Consider the following 22644-nt stretch of genomic DNA (forward strand, 5'->3'; position numbering starts at 1 on the left):
TGTTTCTCTACAAAAACATTTAATTGAGTATAACATTGGACCATGCTTAGGATATGGTGTTCAACTCTGGTCACCTCATTGTAGGAAGGATATAGACGTTGTAGAGAGGGTGCAGATGAGATTTACCAGGATGCTACCTGGATTAGAGAGCATGGCTTTTGAGGATAGTTCGAGAGAGCTCTTCAGAGTGAGGGAGGATGAGAGACATCTCGACGCAGTATATAGGATTATAAGAGGCATAGATTGAGTGGACATCCAGAGACTTTTTCCCAGAGTGGAAATGACTGATACAAGGGGTGTAATATTAAGGTGTTTGGAGGAAAGCATTGGAGGGATGTCAGAGCTATGTTTTTTTACACAGAGTGTGGTAGGTGAGTGGAACACCCTGCAGAAGTTGTAAAGATAGATACATTAGGGGCATTTAAGAAACTTAGATAGGCACATGGATGACAGGAAAATGGAGGACTATGTAGGAGGGAAGGGTTAGATTGAGTTTAGGGTTAGTTAAAAGACGGCACAACATTGTGGGCTTAAGGGCCTGTACTGTGCTGTATTGTTCTGTGTTCTAAAGCAGTGAATCCCCAACAGGGGCAGTTATGTGTCCTAAGGGGGTATTAGGGGAAACAGAAGTCATTGGGGTGGTGTTCAAGGTTCTGGGGGGGATGTGGTAAGCGGTACCCTAACTTGAGGGTACCAACCATGTCAATTCACTGCAGTTATCAACATCTGACAGGCATTTCCAGTTTGTGTTAATCTTTTATTTTAATTTGGCTGCATTAATGATGAATAAATACATACAGTGTGATTTCTATGAGTCTGAAGGTGGAGAAGCCTTTAATTCTAATCCTGCTACGAGACAGAAACTACAGAGACTGTGCCAATACAATGCTACATAGCTGGAGCATAGTTTTATTCTGTTCTCATCAGATCAGCGATGCCCCACGTTTTATTTGTAATATTGTACTGTCTAATGAAGCCATGAAACCATCAAGTTTGCAGGAACACTTCCGTAAAAGACACCCTGAAAAGGCTTCTTACGGTATTACTCTGGTCCAGAAGATGAAGGAAGCATTTGAAAAGCATTGCACGCTTGAGTCATTTGCCATGAAAGCTAAAAACTACCTGAATAATGGTCTCGTTGCTTCAAATAACATTTCCAAAATTACAGCAAGTGTGGAAAATCTCATACCATTGGTGAAAGATTAATAATGCCTGCGGTATCAGATGTGCTCACTACTGTTTTCAAAATGGATATGAGTATTTTACTATCAATTCCTCTAAGTAATATCTCTGTAGACTGTCGATTTGATGAAATGAGTGAAGACGTTTTCAATTATGCACAGAGCTATAAAAACAGAATTTAGGATACAACTGGATGAGCCAACTGCGTGAGACAATGAGGCATTGTTAATGGCATATGTACGGTTTATCCAAAATGGAAAAGTTTATTAAGAGATTCTCTTGTAAAATGTTAAAAACAAATATCAATGGAGAATCAATCTATGACAAGCACAAACTATATACTGAGGATAAAAATTTTCCAATTAGGAACATGATTTCTTGTGCAACAGATGGAATAGCATATATGACAGGTCACCATGCTGATTTAGTGGCATTTATGAAAAAAGAAATTCCAAACCTGTTTACAATCTATTGTGTAATTGATTGTCAACATCTCACAGCCTAAAGCTTCAGCCAGTGGCTTATTTCAAGCATGACTCTTGCTATATTTGCTATCAACAAAATTAAAGCTTGTCCATTAAAGTAATGGCAAGATAATGATGAGGAGTTGTAAACACAAAGTACTCTGCAGATGCCGGGGTCAAAGCAACACGTACAACAAGCTGGAGGAACTCAGCAGGTCAGGCAGCATCCGTGGAAACAAGCAGTGAACGTTTGGGGCCGAGACCCTTCTTCAGGGCCGAAGAGGGAGGGGACAGGGGCCCTATAAAGGTGGGGGAGGGTGGGAAGGAGAAGGCTGATAGGTGCCAGGTGAAAAACCAATATGAGGAAAGATCAAGGGGTGGGGCAGGGGATAGGCAGGAAAGGTGAAGAAGGAATGTAAGGGGAAAGCACTGTGTAGTAGAAGAAGGCAGAATCATGAGAGAGGTGATAGGCAGCTGGAGGAGGAGGCAGAGTGAAAGTGGGATGTTGGAAGGGAGAGGGAGGGAATTATCGGAAGCTGGAGAATTCAATGTTCACGCCAAGGGGCTGGAGACTACCCAGACGGTATATGAGGTGTTGCTCCTCCAACCAGAGTTTGGCCTCATCATGGCCGTAGAGGAGGCCATGTATGGACATATCCGAATGGGAATGTGAAGCAGAGTTGAAGTGGGTGGCAACGCAAGTGTGGTATGTGGCAACGCTGTCATACGAAGTTTTCTGGTTTTTGCAGAAGAGCCAAACTGCTCTTCACTGCATTTCCATCCTCCCATGTTGTTGAAACATGCTTTATTGCAGTGAATCGCATACTCACAAAAAACAGAAACTACCTGGATATTGTTAAGCGTGGGGATCTTAAGGCTTTTGTTGTCACAACTTGAACCAGATATTTCAACTCTTGTTAAAGACCATCAAGTGCAAGGATCACATTGATATTGAAGCTGCTGTACAGCGCATGGGTACCGTGTAAGCTAGGTTTAAAGAAAAATAAAAATTTAAAGCATAATAATTTTTCTCATGTTAATATATTGTAGACATGTTTTACTGGAAAGTATATTGTGCTTAAGAGGAGTGTTGGCAAGAATGAAGGTGCTTTGGCAAACATGGAAGTGTTTTGGGGGGTGTTGGGTTTAAACTGTGGGAAGCACTGTGAACGGCAGGTATATGCAGATACTTTATTTAAATGTAATATTAACACTGTCACCTTCTGCATGTTGACAATTGATTTCCTCCGGCTGAATAAGCGCCAATTAGTACTGAGCATATTTAAATGTGTTGGAACAAGAGAACTGGAAATCACCTTGTTTTATGGAATATTTTATTGGTGTAGTTCAATCAAAAGTACACATTTGTAGATGTAAACAGCAGTTGGGAAAGCAATGCCCTGCTAACCTGAGGAAATGACTGGTACAAATGACCACTTACATTATACTTCACTCTTAGCCAGGACTGCACAGGACATGGAAAAACTGATGAGACTAGTAACAAATGGTGATATAGCAATCCAGACACAGGATACCTGTGTCCCTTGTGAAAACCACCAATCAGTTTACTCCCAGATTATTACACACTTTAAAAATCTCCAAGCTGACAATGATTTGCTGAGCATTGTGGATATGCCAGAATGTGTGGCAAAACTTGACAGCTGCCCAGCACACTCTTGAGTGAGTTGGTTGTTAATGTAAATGATGTATTTCACTGTACGTTTCGATGTGACAAATAAACTTGAATCTTCAAATCAGAATCTGTCACCAGGAATATTCATAAAAAGTCACACAATTGCATAGCTTAATAAAATCCATTTCATGATTTATATTTCCTGATATGTTCATCCTTTATTAATTTGCAGACGATATGAACCCGTAACATTAGCTGCCGCTGAACCTCCAGAGTACCTGATGGACAGAAAATATGCTAAACATCCAAGAAAAACTGCAAATGCTGGAAATCCAAAATAAAACCAGAAACTGCTGGGAAGAGAAACAGAGTTAATGCTTCCGGTTCTAAACCCACCTTCAGAACTGGGAAAGATCTGGAAAAGTTTCTCAGTTCTGAAAAGTTATCTCTCTTTGTCTCTCCACAGATGTTTCCTAACTTTCTGAACATTTCCAGCATGTGCTGTTTTACGTCCTATAAACGCGTGGTTCCTAAACTTTAATGACTAATTTTATCTCAGAGAGAATGTTTCCCCGAGGCATCCTTTGTCTCAACAGAAATGTCACTATGGTCAAAGAAAAGCAAAGCACTTAAGACCAATGTAGTTGCAAGAAAAGCTATGTGGAGTCCTTCCCCTCCCACCACCTTTTCTGGCTTCCCCCTTCTTTCCCATTCCTGATGAAAGGTCTTGATTTGTAAGTCAACTGTTTATTCCTCTCCATAAATGCTGCCTGACTTGCAGAGTTCCTCCAGCATTTTGTGTGGGTTCCTCTGCAGAACCTCTTGTGTTTCAGAGAGTGGGATGTGTGGCTGTTTGGATTGAGTGAGACTTGCTTGCTGGGGTGAGGATTTTCCTCTCTGGTGCAACATAGCTGCTGGTGGGGGGGAAGAGCAAGGAACACGTGGAGCGGAATAAAGAATGATTTTGGGTTCTGACTTGAAAGTAGCTCAGTCTCCATGTTCCCCGGGATGTTGGTGAAAAAGTGTTGGTGCTGGAGGTGGGGTAGGGGAAAGTGGGTCATCACTGGACTAGATCTGGGTCTATGGCGAACTGCAGATCCAGAGGGAAAGCAGCTTCTTCCACACCCGGTGCCAGGGTGATGGGTAACAATGACAGTGCTGCCCTAGGCTAGTGACCGGACAGTGGGCCGTGGAATCCCGGGGTTTGGTCGGGCCTCTGTGTCGCAGTGACTGGGCTTCTGTTACATTCACCTTCTCCCTGCCTATTTTGAACTAAGCCCCAACTGGCTGATCATTTCCCTCTCTCCATTCACTGCCACATCTTCAATGCACTGAACCCACTGTTTCCAACTCCTCAACCCAGATCAGTCACCACCACTCTGCTGCTCCCAGTCACAAACATCTCCCCAACTCTGTGGACTCATTCATCTCCTCCCAGCATAAGCCCTCTGCATACTGTGGGAAGTCGATCTGCAGAGGTGTGTGGCATTGCACATGGAGAAAACAGACAAGGCAAGGCAATGGGGAACAAATGGGAGAATGCTGAGTCGAGGGACCGTGGAGTTTATGCCAACAGAGGCCTAGAGGTAGTAGGGCAGATCTAGTTAAAGAGGATTATGGATCTTTTTTTAATTAGCTGAGGAGAGGATAGTAGAGAGGGGATGACTGAACTATCAGCATTTTGCTAATTGCTACAGCAGCATAGCAGTCAGCACAAAATTTTACAGCACCAGCTGTAAAATCATTTGGGATTTGAGTTTTTACATCCTCCCCATGACTGTATGGATTTCCTCCCACATTCCAAAGGTGTATGGGTTAGGGTTATGTGGTAAACCATGTATATAGGTTGTAAGTGGGTTATCTGTCTGGACATACCCCTCTGCTGACTGCTCCTGTGGCTCCTCCCACAGACCCCTGGATAAAGGTGATTGTGTCACTGCTCCTCCCTCAGTCCAGGGCAGACATCCAGCATGGACGTGGATCCATTTTACTGTTAATAAAAGCCTTTCAGTATTTACTCTACTCCCAGTCTTTTGGTTAATAAGCTGTGAGCTTGCTGTGTGTGGTGACGCTTGAGGGCTGCTCAGCACAACCCTCGACTCGATGTAAGTGATGCAGTTGACTGTCTGCTTCAATGTACATACGACAGATAAAGCTCATCCTTATCTTAACATCAGCTTGACACTGTATATAGTTCTAGTCACCATGTTACAGGGCAGATATGATTAGAGTGGAGGAGATTTATGATGATGTGGTCAGAATCGGAAAGCAGTGGTAGTATGAAAGGTTAGATAAGCTGGTGTTGTTGCCTTGAGAACCGGGAAAGACTTAATAAAGGTGTATAACACTATAACAAGGCCAAGAGGAAAAATGGGAAGGACCGATTCCCTCGGCATGAGGTCAAAAACAAAGGGGGACGAAACTGAAAGCAATTAGTGGGATTAAAGAGTTAGGTGAGGTAAAGTTATTACACCCAGAGGGTGATGGGGCTTGGAACTCACTTTGAAAGGTGGTAGAGGAAGAAATCCTCTTCACATTTAAGCAGAACCTGAAGGACTACAGAGACAGGGTTGGAAGGTGAAGTTAGGCTGGGTGTGCCTTTTACAACCAGCATGAACACACAGGGTTGAATGGCCTTCTGTGTTACAGACATTTGAATGGTGCAAACTTCCTCCTGACTTTACTATCCGTCCTCTGCGGTGGGGAATCCTGGACACAAAGGGGTCCGTGTGGTTCATAGCTGCAAGCCCTGCCCTGGTTAGTGTAACCCTCACATTGCTCTGGACCTTGCCTCTTTGGTCCATAGTGTCTTTAATATAAACCTGTGGCGGCAGGCTCTTGCACTGCCTCTTCAGGCACGTCTTCGCATGTCAAAGAACTTTCACCCCAATAACTTTCAGCAAACAAAGTTCTGGGGCAGAACCCACTGCTTACACACCAGACATCAACATGAACTCAAAGCACAAAGAATAACCTCAGCACGTGTTTGTGTGTTTCAATGGTTCTTCAGATGTACAGACTCACAGACCTTGTCAAGACAGCAATATTTCTGTAAATTCATTCTTAATGTTGGGAAAGGGTGACATCTGGCACCCAAAGTTGATGTTGCAAGGAGTCTTGGTAGTGTTGAAGTGTTGAAGAGGTGAGGCAGGGGGAAGTTGGTCCACACACAGAACTCCACGGTGGTGAGGCTGAAACACAACAACAGGTAGAGTTACTGAAAAATCAAAGCACAGCTTCCCCCAGTCAGTCCATGCTGCTGTCTGCACTGCATGTGCAGTTCCTCATACCATCTCACACCGTCACACACTTAACAGCTACAGAGCACCAACGTCGTTGTAACTCACAGCTTGGGAGCTCTTTATTCTCATCTGTCCCTGAAGATAGAGGTTGCTCCCGAATTCCTCACTGGTTTAAAGTGAGAGGGGCAAAGTTTAAAGGAGATTCATGAGGCAGTTTTTTTACACTGAGGATGGTGGATACCGAGAACGCATTGCCAAGGAAAGCAGTGGGAGCTGATACAATTGAAATGTTTAAAACACATTTTAGAGGGCACGTGAAGAGGAAGGGAATGGTGCTGTATAGACCACATTGCAGGTAGATAACATTGGTTTAAATTGGCAGCCCAGATATGTTCCTGTGGGGTGTGGTTCTACATTTTATGTTCTATGTATTTGTCGTGACATTCCTGTAGTTATGGGCCCTAATTTCAGATCCCTCACACCTCAATCATCTGTGCATCTACTGATCCAAGTTTTCCACCATCTACTGTACCTGATCAGCTCTCAGTCCTCTTCTCTGGAGCAGAGATCAGCACTCCATCAAAGTCAAAATTAAGTTTATTGTCATCTGCACAAGTCCATGTAAGCACAGGTGCAATAAAAAACTTGCAGCAGCATCACAGGCATGTGGCATCATACAACAGGCATGTGGCATCATACAACAGGCATGTGGCATCAGACAGCAGGCATGTGGCATCATACAACTAGTATTCATAAGGAAAGCATAAATTATACAGATTTTTCAACAAGAAAACACAGAACAAAAAAAGCAGTCTGTCCCGATGGGTGTAACATTTAAGTTCTGGAATTATTATCCACACCAATCATGTCCTTGCACATCTGCAACATTTGGAGCAAGTATAACTTTCATTTGCAACTTTCAGTCTTAGTCAGTTCAAGATTTACCCAGTACAAAATAATGGCCTGTTTAAATGTAGCTTTAGCAAACAAATAAAACACACTGCATTTAGTGGTATCACACAATCCCGACTAGTCTAGACACATGCTTAACATAGAGTTGTAAAGTCAAATGGGACGTGAAGCCAAAGGTTTGAAATTCAATACTGTATTACTCTGCTACAACAGAGTAGTGAAACCCTCGTGAGATCACAGCGTGGTCTGACTGCCAGCTGATACAATTTGTAAAAGGAGTTCTGGACTCCCTCACTTTCACCTTTCCATTTAATCCAAAGCCTCCACTTCACCATCTCCTTTCAATCATAAAGTTATTAGTTCCAGCTCTGAGACGTGTGGATGTAATCTTGGACATATAAAAACTAGATGCTAGTCTCCATTGACCCTCTACGTTGGTGGACAGCAGCACTGTCTTTTGTGTTGTCTCTCGGAAGAAACTTCAAACAAGGCTGCAGACTCAGCCAGCTGTACACAGGCACAACCCTCCCCACAGTGAACAATCACCGATCAATTTTATTCACCATATACACTTACATGTACAGTTGGCCCTCCTTATTTGCGAGGGATTGGTTCTGGGACCCCTCGCAGATACCAAAAAATGCGTATGCTCAAGTCCCTTATTTAACCTGTTCAGTGTGGTGGACTTTAGGACCCAGCGGAATCCCTGACCTTAATTAACCTGTCTCAGAGTGGTGGTTTTTAGGACCCGGCGGAGCTCTGAATCCACAGTGTTTCTGTTCATGAAAATAATCACGATCTCGATTGAAAATAGAGTGGAAATAATAAGGCGATCGGAAAGAGGTGAAACACCATCAGTCACTGGAAAAGCGTTAGGCTATAGTCGGTCAACGATCGGAACAATTTTAAAGGATAAAGTGAGAAAGGCCTTGCCCTGATGAAAGCTAGAATTATTACTAAGCAACGCAGTGGTTTAATTATTGAAATACATATGTTTCTTGTGTTTTATATGCATAGAAAGGTAAAATATATACTATTTTCTAAGACAAATGTTTGACTGACACTAAATAATACCAGATGTAGCTGTTCCGACTTCCTTAGTAAGAGAACTTATTATTTTTTTCGATCCCAATCCACGATAACCCACGCACATCCTCCCGTATACTTTCAATCATCTCTAGATTACCTATAATACCTAATACAATGTAAATGCTATGTAGAATAGTTGTTATATTGCATTGTTTAGGGAATAATGATGAGAAAAAAGGTCTGTACATGCTCAAAGAACGAGTGCTGGAAGAGCACTTCCGGGTTTTCTCGATTCGCGGTTAGTTGAACTCGCGGATAAGGAGGGCTGACTGTATTAGGAATTTGCTGCGGTCAGGGCGTGACATAGAACAATAAACAAAGACATTCCACAATTATAAAGAATGAGGAATTACATAAAAATAAGACTGACGACACATTCAAAAGACAGTGCCTGAAGAGAGAGTCATCCACCATTAAGGACTCTTATCACCGCAGAACATGCCTCCACTCTTTACCATTGGGACGAAGGTACTGAAGCCTGAAGACCCACACTCAGCATTTTAGGAACAGCTTCCTCCTCAATGCCATCGGATTTCTGAAAGGTCCATGAACACCAGCTCACTATTCCTCTTTTCCACTATTTATTGATTTTTAAATTGAAACTTAAAGTATCTTTTAACATCTTGCACCGTTCTGCTACCACAAAAACACTAACATCCATGATAACAAGCCTGATCCTGATTCTGAGGCTCCAACCTCCCTCTTAGAACCCCATGAGCTGTTAAAAAAGAGCAGGGGAGGTCTGTCTGGTGTCATCCCCGCTATTCACCACCCCTTCGACTAACTACCTATGGATTCTACATTACATCAGACACTACACTTCCAAAAACTGAAATAAAAGGTTTTTTTTCCAAAGTAATAGAGGATTCCTCTTAACTGTGCAACTTAGATGTTGCCTGGATGATTTTATTGTTCCTCTCTGTAACTGGGTAGTTTTCCAGTTGCTCTAGTTTCCTTCCACAGCCACGTGTGGGTCAGTGGGCTAATTTTGGCTGCTGTAAATTGCCCCTAGTGTAGGTGAGTGGTGGGATAATCAGGAGGGAGCGGATAAGCAGAGATCTGGGAAGACAAATGGGATTAAATGGGAGTGAACCAATAGCCAGCATAGACCTGAAGGGCTGTCATGAGAAAAAATGAGATTAGTTTTTGTTTTTAAAGAAGATTTCATCCAGCTAATAGTAGTTCGCATAAAAATTATAACAACCCTAGTCAATGTTAAGGTGAGTGTATCATTTTCGAAGGGTGGTATGAGATTTATCAACTCTTACCCAGTTTGTGTTCATCCAAGGATTTCCCGTTTGTCTTGTGATTACAGAATAATTTAAATTTTACCTCTCTGTTCAGGTCTAGACTGATGTTATAAAGAAAATACTCAAAATGTATTGATTGGAGTAAGATATTATTTTGGATAAACCTCTATAGATGTGTGATGGAGAGTGTATTGACTGGCTACATCAGTGGCTCAATGCCCTTGAACAGAAAATTGGACTAAAGTCGTGGATATGGCCCACTCCATCATGGTAAAGCCCTCCCAACCATTGAGAGCATCTACATGAAATACTGCCAGAGGAAAGCAGCATCCATCATCAGGAACCCCCACCACCCAGGACATGCTCTCTTCTCACTGCTACCATCAGGAAGAAGGTACAAAAGCCTTCAGACCTGCACCACCAAGTTCAGGATCAGTTACTACCCCTCAACCATCAGGCTCTTGAACAAAAGGGATAACTTCACTTCCCCATCATGGAAATGTTCCCACAAAAGATTGACCTACTTGCAAGCACCCTTCATCTCGTATTCTCAATATTTATTGCTTATTTATTTATCTATATTATTATTTCTTCTTTTTGCATTTGCACAGTTTGTTGTCTTCTGCACTCTGGTTGAATGCCCTGGTTGGGCGGTCTCTCATTGATTCTGTTATGGCAACTATTCTATAGACTTGTTGAGTATGCCCACAAGAAAATGAATCTCAGGGCCATATATGGTGACATATATGTAATCTGATAATAAAATTTACTTTGAACTTTGATATTTAAACCTTCAAAGGACATTTAGCAGGCACACGATCTGACAGGTAATGGAAGGATTTAGACAATCTGTGGGCAGATGTGCTGTTTAAATTGGCAGTGTGGTTGGCGTAGATATCATTGGCATACTCTAACAAACTTGAAAATGATGCACTGTACAAAATATCCTTCCTGGTTGCACCACAACCCGAACAGGCAATTCCAATGTAGACCAACCCACGAGGATGCATAGGCTCAGCCCAGTTCATCATGGCACAGCCCTCCCCACCCCCAACAGTACCCAGTCATACCGTCTTCTTGCTGATACTGACTAGCAGAGGTACAGAAAGCTAAAGACCCACATCACCAGATTCAGGAACAGCTATTTTCCTACAGGTTCTTGATCCAATTTCCAGAACCCTAAACCTATCTCAGCAATGGAACACTATGGACCACCTCTTGAACTTCAATGGACTGGTCTCTGAATGTGTTTTTTCCCCTCAAAGTTTAAAGTCCAAAGTAAATTTGTTACAAATTTGTAAATTTGTCACCACATACTACCTTCAGGTTCATTTTCTTGCAGGCGTTCCCAGGAAAACAGAAATGCAATAAAAGTAAAGAAAAACGATAAACAAATCTGACAAGCAAATAATTTGCAAAAGAAGACAAACTACACACATAAAAATGAATAAATAAATAATACTAAGAAAATGAGTTGTAGAATCCTTGAAAGTGAGTCCATTAGGTTGTGAAATCAGTATTTCTTGTCACTGTCTTTCTAATTCATGTATAATTTATGTTCTGTGTATTGTCTGTAGCTATGTGCCTGTAATGCCGCTGCTCATTGTACTTATTCATCACCATACTTGTGTACATGGCAATAAATTACTTGATTTGTTGTTGTAACAACAAAGCCCAGCTTGAAGTGTGGAATTGCTTTAATAAAAATGATGAATTGGCAACTTGTTGCTAGGCATCCGCCTTTGCATGAAACAATTCTCGGGTGTACAGTATGTCAGCCAAAAGAACCGAATTATTGCTTAATCCTTGCTTGGCTAATTTCAGGTGGTGAATGATGTGTCAAGATATGAACATGGCTCCCAATGTTGTCATAATAAACTGAAAACAAAGACAAATGTGAGAAGTTTGCAAACACACGGGAAAGTTTATAACTAGTTTTGCAACTGTGGCATATGCTTCACAAAGGCTTTTCAGATCATAAAGTGGGGTTTGTTTCCATTTTTACACAATCCTTCCTTAGACAATCATGTAAAAATGTGAAGGATCTGCGATGTGATTGACAGTTTGACAGGCTGCTGTGTAAACTTCCTTAGCCCTGACTGTCTCCAGATTCGCAGAATAAATTTGTAACTCCCTAATGGATTTCTTCCAATTGTACTTGAACTTCAATATATATTGCACTTGATAGAAAGCTGAATACTTGCTAGATATGCAGAAGAATAAACATTACTAACTTATAAAGATGAGAAGGAGAATCAGAGAGGATTGGTAGATGTACAATTTTAAAAGAGCAAATAAAACAGGTAGCTTCTAATTATTTCTGGATATATCAAAACTCAATGATTTTGAATACATGACTTTGCCTTTTAAAATAGGCATTTGATAAGGCATATCAAAATCAATCTAGTTTTTCCTTTCACGATATCAGATGTTTCCAGTGCCTATAGAAAATGCAGCGAGGCACTGGAAAGATTTGTTAACTTAAAAGGAAAAGCTAGGCTGATTTGGATAAGCCTAACTCTACCTCAGCAATCGAACACCATGGACTGGTAATTAGATACAGGGGAATTCAATACTGGGTAACTGAAATTCCCTTGAATATAATACATTACTTTACCTACAGTTATTGACACAGAATTAGAAAGCCAATGTATGACACCTCATTCTCGAATCTAATTTAATGGTAATTAAGCTTTCCATTATTTTCAAACTTTTTGCAGAAAATGGCACCTCATAAGCAACCTGCTTCTGTGTAATGACAGCTAATACCTGGAAGCCCAAAAGAGAGCAATCCAACTGTTAATTTTCATTTTTGCAAATGCAGAATTCTCCATGAAGTTTTTAACACTCAAGAAAGCCTGCCAACACTTCTACTTCCTCAGGAGGGTAAAAAAAAAATTAGCTATTTCTTCCTGTCAACCCTTACTAATTTTTAACAATGCACTGTAGAACGCGTTCTAGTTGGATGCATAATGGCTGGTATGGCAACTGCGCTGTACATGACCTCAAGAAACTGCAGAGTTGTGGCCATTATGGAAACCAGTGAGCTGTCTGCACTTTTCGCTGCCTCAGTAAAGCAGCCAGCATAATCAAAACCTCCATCCACCCTGGACGTTCTCTCTTCTCGCCTCTCCCATTGGGCAGAAAATACAGGTGCCTGAATGCACTTACCAGCAGGCTCAAAGATAGACTCTATCCCATTATCATCAGACTCCTGCACAATGACGTGGACTTGTGACCTCACAATCTACCTCATTATGATCTTGCACTTCACTTCCTCTGCAGCTTTTACTCTTTATTCTGCATTAACATTGTTTTACCTTTTTCTACACCAACCAAGCTTGTGTGACGATTTGATCTGTATGAACAGCATACAAGAAAAGCTTTTCACTGTATTACCATATCTTGGTACATGCAACAATAATAACCGATAATAAACCAATTCAGAGGTACAAAGGAGATGTCAGGGGTAAGTTTTTTACACAGAGAGTGGTGAATGCATGGAATGGGCTGCTGGCGGCGGTGGTGAAGACAGAAATGATAGGGTCTTTTAAGAGATTCCTGGATGGGTACATGGAGCTTAGAAAAATAGAGGGCTATGGGTAAAGCCTAGGTAGGGCTATGTTTGGCACAGCTTTATGGGCCGAAGGGCCTGTATTGTGCTGTATGTTTTCTATGTTTCTAATTCCAATAATCAATAATTCTTTCTCTTTCTTTATTTCTTCTCTGCTTGACAAGGACCTCCTCACCATCATTCCTCCATTTCAACTTTGACTGGCGTGTTTCACTGGATCAGGAGACAGCCCATTGCTCTAATCGCAATGTTATCCATTGCAATTCCAGCAGGTTACAAGACAGATTATTTACTTACCTACTTATTTAGATTTATAGTACGGAACATATCTTTGCAGCCCTTCGGACAACCCCCCCATGTCCCGCTCCCTGCCCCCACGTCCATTCCTCGCCTGGATCCGGAGTCCGAGCCCGAGTCAAGACCCAGGTTCTGGGTCCCTGTCCAGTCTTGTCCAGGTTCCTAGTTCCTAGTTCCTCGTCCAGGTCCCACTTTCCTAGTCCTAGCTCAGGCCCTGTATCCTTGTACTTCAGTGTCTGCTCTCAACGCCCACCTTATGACACGCCCTGCATTATAATCACACTAACCACCATGATACTGTGGTGCCCAACTTTCCAGCTAATCAATAATGCAAACATTGTGATACCCAACACAGCAAGGTCAGAGTCATGAAGAGATGTAGTACAGAGGCAAGCCCTCCTGCCCACCCCGCACATCAAGCACCCAGTTTTATGTTCATCCAATCCTGACACCTTCTTTTCTCACCACATACCCATCAACACCTCCAGATTCCACCACTCTTGTACACGTTAATTAAACTCCCCACCCACTCACTTCAGGGGTGTGGGAGGAAACTGGAGCACTCGGATGTAACCCAGGCAGTTAGAAGGAGAACATTCAAATTTCTCAGAGTGGCTAAGGTCAGGATTGGACCTGGGTCTCTGGCGCTGTAAGACTGCGGCCCTGTCAACTCTGTCACAGTGATGTACTAGCCCCTTACATGGGAGCACTGAGACATTGTGATAATACTGATCTACCAGGATTTGCTTCAAATAGTGAAGACTCAACACTGAAGTTGTGGTGAAGGCTTTGCTCTGTGATTTTGGCTAAAATTGCCCAAAATATGTATCAGTTGAGAAGTACAGAAAAGCATCTGAATGGAATGAATACTGTAGACACAAACTTGCAAAAACAGCTCTCTCCCCCACTTTCTCTCCCTTTCTTCCTCTCCCCTCCTCTCTCTCCCTCCCCCGCTCTCCCTCCCGCTCTCTCTTTCTCTCTCTGTCCCCCCTCCCTCTCCATCTTCCTCTCCTCTCTTCTTGTCTCCCTCTCTCTTCCATTAATATGTAGGGGATATTATCCCAGAAAACCACCTGAAAATGCATCAAGAAATGTGTGTTGGAAAAGAAGTGTGGTTTATCTTTTTTCACTTGAATTCTGTGAGATTGATTTTTTTAGTCCCTATCTTGAATTTTTGGGTAGTGATTTGTGAATGCTGTGAGGGTGAACGTCAGAAACATGGCTGTAATAAAGGTGTCACAGGTACACACTGTACATGTCAAATACACTGAACATAGAGCCTGACCTGTATTAACGATCAGAGTTCACCAGGATGCAATTGGGGGAGGATGAGGCATTGGGGGCTGGAATGCCAAGTTCTGCTTGGACTGCAAGTGCTGCAAAGGTGTGCAGTTTTGTTGAACTATTGCTTTCTGTTGTCCTGAACTATTCTGTAAATAAAGAAAAAAATCATGAGCTTAACTAAACACTTTGATCCTACTCAAAACATCTTACATTTGAAGAAATGTTGTATGTCACCAAGGACTTTAGCAAGTTTCTACAGATGTACCATGGAGAGCATTCTAGCTGGTTGCACCACTGTCTGGTGTGGACAGGAAAAAGATCAGAGAAAGCTTCAGAGGTTTGTGAAGTCAGCCAGCTCCACCATGGGCGCTGGCCTCCCCACCATTGAAAACATCTTCAAAAGGTGATGCCTCAAAAATGTGGCATCCATCTTTAAGGACTCCATCACCCAGGACATGCCCTTTTCTCATTTTTACCATCAAGGAGGAGGTACAGGAGCCTGAAGACCCATACTCAACATTTTACTAAAAGCTGCTTTTCCTCTGCATTAGACTTCTGAAAAGACAATGAACCCATGAACACTTCCTCACTATTTTTGCTCTCTTTTTGCACTACCTATTTAAATTCTTAAAATATTTATTTCTTATTGTAACTTGTGGTGTATTTTATGCATTGCACTGTACTGCTGCCACTGAACTATTCTGATTACAAAGTAACAAAAGATTTTTTTCAAAGCAATGACATGGTGAGTGAGGAGTGCGTGGAACTCTCTGCCAAGGGTAGTGGCAGAGGCAGATACATTGGGCACATTTCAGAGACCCTTAGATTGGCACATAGATGAAAGAAAAATGCAGGGCTATGTGGGAGGGAAAGGTCAGATTGATCTTGGAAGGCATGGTACTTTCAGAATAAGGAGCAATCTGTTTAAGATGGAGATCTTGGGGTACATGCCCATAGATCCCTCAAAGTTCTAAATTCTATATGGAGGAAGTACTTGGAGGGTCGTGACTATTTGGAATTTTCTATTTCACTTTTCTGTTTAGGTAGTCATTATACGTTCAAGGGGTTGTTGGATAATGGAGGAGCCAATAGTCATGGAATACAGGCAGGAAAATGTCAGAGTCACAATCTAACATGGTTCAGGGGTCAGATGACCCCTGCTTCTACTTATGTAATGAGGGGAATTCCATGATAACGGCAGAGGTTCTTTGATGAGGAAGTGCATCAACTTCTGTAATGTGTAGACAAAAGGCTTATAATTGAGTTCCTTTGCAGGAGCTTCATTCCAAAGACGCCCTGCACCTTCCAGCCATGACCATAAGACCATATTACTTAGGAGCAGTATTAGGCCATTTGGCCCATCTAGTCAAGGGCAAGTAACTGATAGGTTGCTTACTGCTGTGGAGCATGCCGTCAGCCGTTTGTTGATTCTCTGAGGAGAGTATTTCTTGCACTGGGTTGTAGCTGCAGATCCTGGGTAGACATTAGCTGTACCAATAAGTAGAAAGATGTCAATAACAGGAATGAACACAGACAATGAATACAACAATGAGAAGACATAGGAGAGAAATAGGCTATCTGGCCCATTGATATTAGTTATTTAGTAAGTTTCTCCTCACATATTGAGGCTAACAAAACCTCAGGGCTTTGCTAGTTTTAGTTGCACTATTACTGAGTTCCGCCTGACACCACTTTAACACACCCCAGCTCACATGTTGACGTAGGCTTCACTGTTCTGGATCTTTCTCTCAGAGGACATGGTTCTCTCCAACAATCCAGCCACATTTTCAAACGTGAGCTTCTGTGACTTTGTTTTGGCTCAGCAAAAGTAGACCGAGTTCCTGCAACTGGCCCTCGCAAGTTAACCCTTTCAGTCCTGGTATCATTCTGGTTCCTCTCCTCTGCACCCCATCAAAACCAAATCTCTCAAAGCTCCACCAGGGGCACTAATGAGGACATCTTCAATTGGAAATGCATCAAAAAGGCGGCATCCATAATTCAGGACACATCCCCAGGACATGCCCTCTTCTCATTACTACCATCAGAGAAGAGGGTTAGGAGCCTGAAGACACAACTCGATGTTTTATGAACAGCTCATTCCCTTCTGCCATGAGAGTTTTGAATGGACAATAAATCCACAAACATTACCCCATTATTTTGCTCTCTTTTTGCAGAACTTATTTTTATATATACACTTACTGTAATTCTTAATATACTTCAGCAATGTTCATGACATACAGTAAGCCTCATTCTGATTCAGATTCCAAAGTCCTCATTATCTACAGATATGCTACCTGTGAATCTGGCACTCATGAAATCAAACTCAGGCCTAAGCCTTGAACCTTTTGAACAAATACGTATATTCATAGTGCACATTCAGAAACACTGTCTGTGTAAAATGGCAATTGATTTCCAGACCATTTGTGCCAAGTGGCTCCCCGCAGTGTGCTTTTGGAAAGAAAAATCTTTCATTACATGCTATATCTTGTCACTTCAAAGATGATCACTGCTTGCAAGTTCAATCCATTGCGAGCTAATGTCATTACCATTAGATACTTCAGTGTTTACATGTGTTTATTAATGTGCGTTAATGCTTTTAGGAACATCACAGGGCATGTTTATCTTTGTTTCAGGGAACACCAGATACAAAGTTCAAAGTAATTTTATTATCAAAGTACTTATATGCCACCATACACAAACCTGAAATTCATTGACCATATGCCGTAAATCCAAGAAACACAATAGAATCAATGAAAGACTGCACACAACAGGATGGGCAAACAACCAAAGTGCAAAAGGCAACAACTGCAAATGCAAAAGCAAATAAAAAATAAATAATAATAAAAAAGTATTAAAATATAATAGATATCAAAAACAAGAAACAAAGAGTCCTTGAAAGTAAGTCCATTGGTTGTGGGAACAGATCAATGATGGGGCTAGTGACTTTGAGTGAAGTTCTCCCCTCTGGTTCAAGAGCCTAATGGTTGAGGGGTAATAACTGTTCTTGAACCTGGTGCTGTGAGTCCTGAGGCTCCTGCACCTTCTTCCTGAAGGCAGTAGTGAGAAGAGAGCTTGGCCTGGGTGGTGTGGGTCCCTGATGGTGGATGCTGATTTCCTACCACAGTGCTGCATATTAATATGCTCAATGGTGGGGAGGGCTTTATTTGTGATGAAGTGGGCCCTATGTGTTACTTCTTTTTGGATTTTCCACTCAAGAGTGTTGGTGGTTGCATACCAACCGGTCAATATACTCTCGACCACACATCTATAGAAGCTTATCAAAGCTTTAGATGGCATGCTGAACCTTTGCAAACTTCTAAGGAAGTAGAGGTGCTGCCAAGGTTTCTTCGTAATTGCAGTTGTGTGCTGGGCCCAGGACAGATCCACTGAAATGATAACACCATGGTATTTAAAGTTGCTGACCTTCTCCACCTCTGATCCCCGAGTTGAACTGCACCTCTGGTTTCCTCCTCCTGAAGCCAGTAATCAGCCCCTCAGTCTTGCAGACATTGAGTGAGAGGTTGTTGTTATGGCACCACTCAGCCAGATTTACAATCTCCCTCCTGTATATTGATTCATCACCACCTTTGATTTGGTCAATGATAGCAAACTTAAATATGGCATAGGAGGTGTGCTTAGCCACACAGTCATAAGTGTAAAGCATGTAGAGCAGGGGGCTAAGCACACAGCCTTGTGGTACACCTGCAGTGAAGTAGAAAATTGGCAATAACTTCTTTCCATGGGTTCTCTCACATCAGCCTCACACACTGAAATCACAAGGTCATCAGAGCTGTGGGCACTTGTGAAGGTATTGAAGCCAGGGTCTTGAAGCTTATTATTTAATTTTGAGGGGATGGTATTATTGAATGCCGAGATATAATCAATAAAGAGCATCCTGATGTATGCATCTTTGTTGTTCAGATGGTCCAGAGTGGAATGAATAGCCAATGAAATGGTATCTGCTGTGGACCTGTTGTGATGGTAGGCACATTGGAATAGAGAAGAACAAAAGGGGGGGACGTCACGTGATGACGTAGGATCAAGACGCTGGAACCCAGCCCTCCCGTAAAAAAGTTAATAAATTAATGTTTAAGTGAAGAAAAGTTAATTAATACTTTTTTAAGGTTACTTATAAACTACTCCGGATTGTTTTAAGCTATGCCTCATAAACAGAGGACGAAGAAAACTGCTACCGCGAAGACCGCTCAAGTTGGAACAGAATCAAGGCCTACATCTACCGAAGAACCGCGGACTCAGGTACAACACACCACCGGTGAAACAGAAAAGGAGACTGCGGCAGCATCAGCCATTTCTAAAGGGAAAGATCAACGAGAACTGCGCAAGCGTAAAGGAACGAGCATGCGCAAAAGAGAGCAACCAGAACTACAAAACCCAGCAACGACTGAAACCGACAGTGAAAGTGAGTCTGAGAGAGAGACAGACTCTCTGGAAAAATCAGACGAAGATGGAGATCAAGATGAAAGTTCCTCTGAAAATACAAAAAAGATTTTGAGGCAAATAATGCATAAATTAGAAAAATTAAATGCATTAAAAGTAATTAAAAGTAACCAAAAAGTAATTACAGAAAAAATAACAAATATGGAGGCTATGTTTGATAAAATGACAAAAAAACAAGAAAAAATGGAAAAGGAAATTACAGATTTGGACGTCAAAATGGAAGAAATGGAGGGAAGAATGAAGAGGATGGAAGATGATAATGATGCCTGGACATCAGAAAGAAAACAACTCGTGGGAAAAATTGATAAACTTGAAAATTTTAGTAGACGCAACAATATTAAAATTGTTGGACTTAAAGAAGGTACCGAAGGAGAAGACCCAATAAATTTTTTTCAAAAATGGATTCCTGAAAAATTGGAAATGGGAGAAGAAACTTTAATTGAGATTGAAAGGGTGCACAGAGCCTTGAGACCAAGATCTCAAGATGATCAAAATCCGCGATCAATTTTGATAAGATGTTTAAGATACCAGGATAAAGAAAAGATTTTGAGGGCGGCTGCCCAGGGTGCTAAAAGAAGAAAAGGTCCGTTGATGATAGCTGAGAAACCAGTTCTTTTTTATCCTGATATAAGTTATAACCTTTTGAAGAGAAAGAAAGAATTTAATCCAGTTAAAAATGTTTTGTGGGAAAAAGGTTATAAGTTTTTAATGCGTCACCCAGCAACACTGATAATTTTTTTTGGAGGAAGGAAAAAGATTTTTTTCTGATTATCAAGATGCGGAGGTGATTGCACAAAAACTTTCATCTCTTCGTTAATTAAAAGTAGAGATTTCTAAATGTAATGGTTAAAGACGAAGACAGAGAAAGCAAATGGAACTGATGGACATTTAAGGACGATATAAGGGAGAAAAGTAATATTTTAGAAATATTAATTGAGAATAGTATGTTTTTTTTATATGTATATTTTTTATGTTGCGGGGGGGCTGGGGAGCTTTGAATCGGTTACTACGGGATTCACGTGTGTAATCATGGCGATTGCCATGACCCGTACAATAGAGGGGGGTAATGTTGTGTTTCCTTTCTTTCACAACGTTAGTAGGGGGGTATTTTGTTTTTTTCTTTATTTTCTATTTTTCTTCTATTCTTTTGCCTGGATGATTGGTGGGGACACACATAGCAACATGGAGACTTTTAAAAAAGATTTCCCAGGATACAATGAAAGTTGAAGGATTAGGTATTATTATAGATTGGAGTAACATAAATAAAAATAATGACTAATTTATTGAATTTTTTAAGTTTTAATGTTAATGGGCTTAATGGACCAATAAAAAGAAAAAGAATTTTAACATACATTAAAAAAATGAAAATAGATATAGCTTTCTTACAAGAAACTCATTTAACGGATATAGAACATCAGAAATTAAAAAGAGACTGGGTTGGAAATGTTATTGCAGCTTCATTTAACTCAAAGGCAAGAGGAGTTGCAATTTTGGTTAATAAAAATTTACCAATTAAAATACAAAATGTATTAATTGATTCGGCAGGAAGATATTTAATTATACATTGTCAAATTTTTTCAGAACTATGGACTCTTATGAATATTTATGCACCAAATGAAAATGATGAAAAGTTTATACAGGAGGTCTTTTTGAATTTGGCTAATGCACATGATAAAATATTAATAGGTGGAGATTTTAATTTTTGTTTAGATCCAGTTTTAGATAGATCAACAAAGGCTATTACAAAATCAAAAGTAGCAAAATTAACTCTATCATTGATGAAAGATTTAAATTTGATTGATATATGGAGAAGAATCAATCCAAAAGAAAGAGAAGAACAAAAGAAATAGGAGCAGGAGTAGGCCAGTTGACCTGTCGAGCCTGCTCCACCATTCAACAGGATCATAGCTGATCTGACCATGTCACTTCTTAGGCAAGAATTGAGATTTTTCATCACCAATCTCTGCAAGCACTTAATCTTAATTACTGAAGCAGATTATCATGTTCTTTTTAGGCACCAGTATAACTGAAGCCTGCTTGAAGCAGTTGGGTAGCTCAGGGTGCCAAAGCAAGAGGTTAACGATATCGGTGAACACTTCAGCCAGTTGATCAGCACAGGTCTTTAGGACTCGGTCAGTTACTCTGTCTGGGCCGGATTCTTTCCATGGGTTCACCCTCCCAAAGGATGCTCTCATGTCAGCCACAGACACTGAAATCACAGGGTCATTAGGAGATGGGAGTTCATGAAGGTTTCTCCATGTTTAGATGGTCATAGACAGCATTGAGTTTATCTGGGAGTGAAGCCTTGTCATCTATGTCACTTGGATTCACTTTGCAAGAGGAAGCAGCATTCAACCCCTGCCACAGCTGTCAAGCATACCCCAGTGACTCGTTTGGTCTGGAATTGCTACTCTGCATGTGAGGTGGCCTTCCGGAGATTGTAACTGGAACTCGGGTATCTTTCTTGATCGCTAGACCTGAATGCCACTGATCTGGCTCTCAGCTGATTGTGGATCTCATGGTCCATCCAAGGTTTCAGGCTGGGGAAGACTCTGAATGATTTTGTGGGGACACACTCGTCTACAACCGTTTTCAGAAAGTCTGAGACAGCCACTATGTAATCATTCAGATCCTCTGATGAGACCATGAACACAGCCTAGTCCATCAACTCGAGGCAATCTTGTACTGCTCCTCTGCCTCCTGTGACCACCTCTTTGTTGTCCCAATCCCTGGAGCTTTGCTCTTTAGCCTCTGCCTGTACACAGGTTGGAGCAGGACAGCCAACTGATCAGGTTTTCTGAAATGCAGTCTAGGCATGGAACAGTAGGCATTGCTTTCTTTCTTTTCAAATCTTTTCATTATGATCCAAAATACAAGAGTACATCGAAGTAAATAACACTTACAATGTCTCAAAAAAGAAAAGAACAATATTAAGGATTGAAAAATATGGTGACACAAAAAAGAGAAGGAAAAAAACCCTACTAAAGCAAGAAAAAAGTGAGAAAAAAAAGAACCCATTAGGTGTTCAACCCCGGAGCCGTGCGTCATACATAAAGCTCTCAAATATAAACATCAAACCGCCAGCAAAACTTACAATTAGATCGTGGAGAACATCTATCAATTAACAAATGGTAGTAATGAGCAAATGAACCCCATCTTTTCTCAAAATCAAACATAGGTTCGAAGGTAGGCATTCCTTATCGTAGTATAGCAGTGGTTGAGTGTGTTGGAACCCTGGTGCTGCAAGGTATACGCTGAT

The 22644-nt window shown here is 41.3% G+C and overlaps 1 protein-coding gene across 2 annotated transcripts in view; it reads right to left on the reverse strand.

Moving 5' to 3' along the window:
• Positions 1 to 795: 795 nt before the first annotated feature.
• Positions 796 to 22644, reverse strand: part of LOC132403900 (uncharacterized) — a 217606-nt gene continuing 195757 nt past the window's right edge. For both annotated transcript variants that reach the window (XM_059987708.1, XM_059987709.1), the window contains 3 exons: positions 16324 to 16415; positions 14929 to 15073; positions 796 to 6470 (listed from right to left, as the gene is read on the reverse strand). In XM_059987708.1, coding sequence (XP_059843691.1) covers positions 14948 to 15073; positions 16324 to 16415 — 218 coding nt within the window. In that variant the 3' untranslated portion in view covers positions 796 to 6470; positions 14929 to 14947. The remainder of the gene's footprint in view (positions 6471 to 14928; positions 15074 to 16323; positions 16416 to 22644) is intronic.

Source organism: Hypanus sabinus, chromosome 13 (assembly GCF_030144855.1).
Source record: "Hypanus sabinus isolate sHypSab1 chromosome 13, sHypSab1.hap1, whole genome shotgun sequence".
NCBI classification, from domain to species: Eukaryota; Metazoa; Chordata; class Chondrichthyes; order Myliobatiformes; family Dasyatidae; genus Hypanus; species Hypanus sabinus.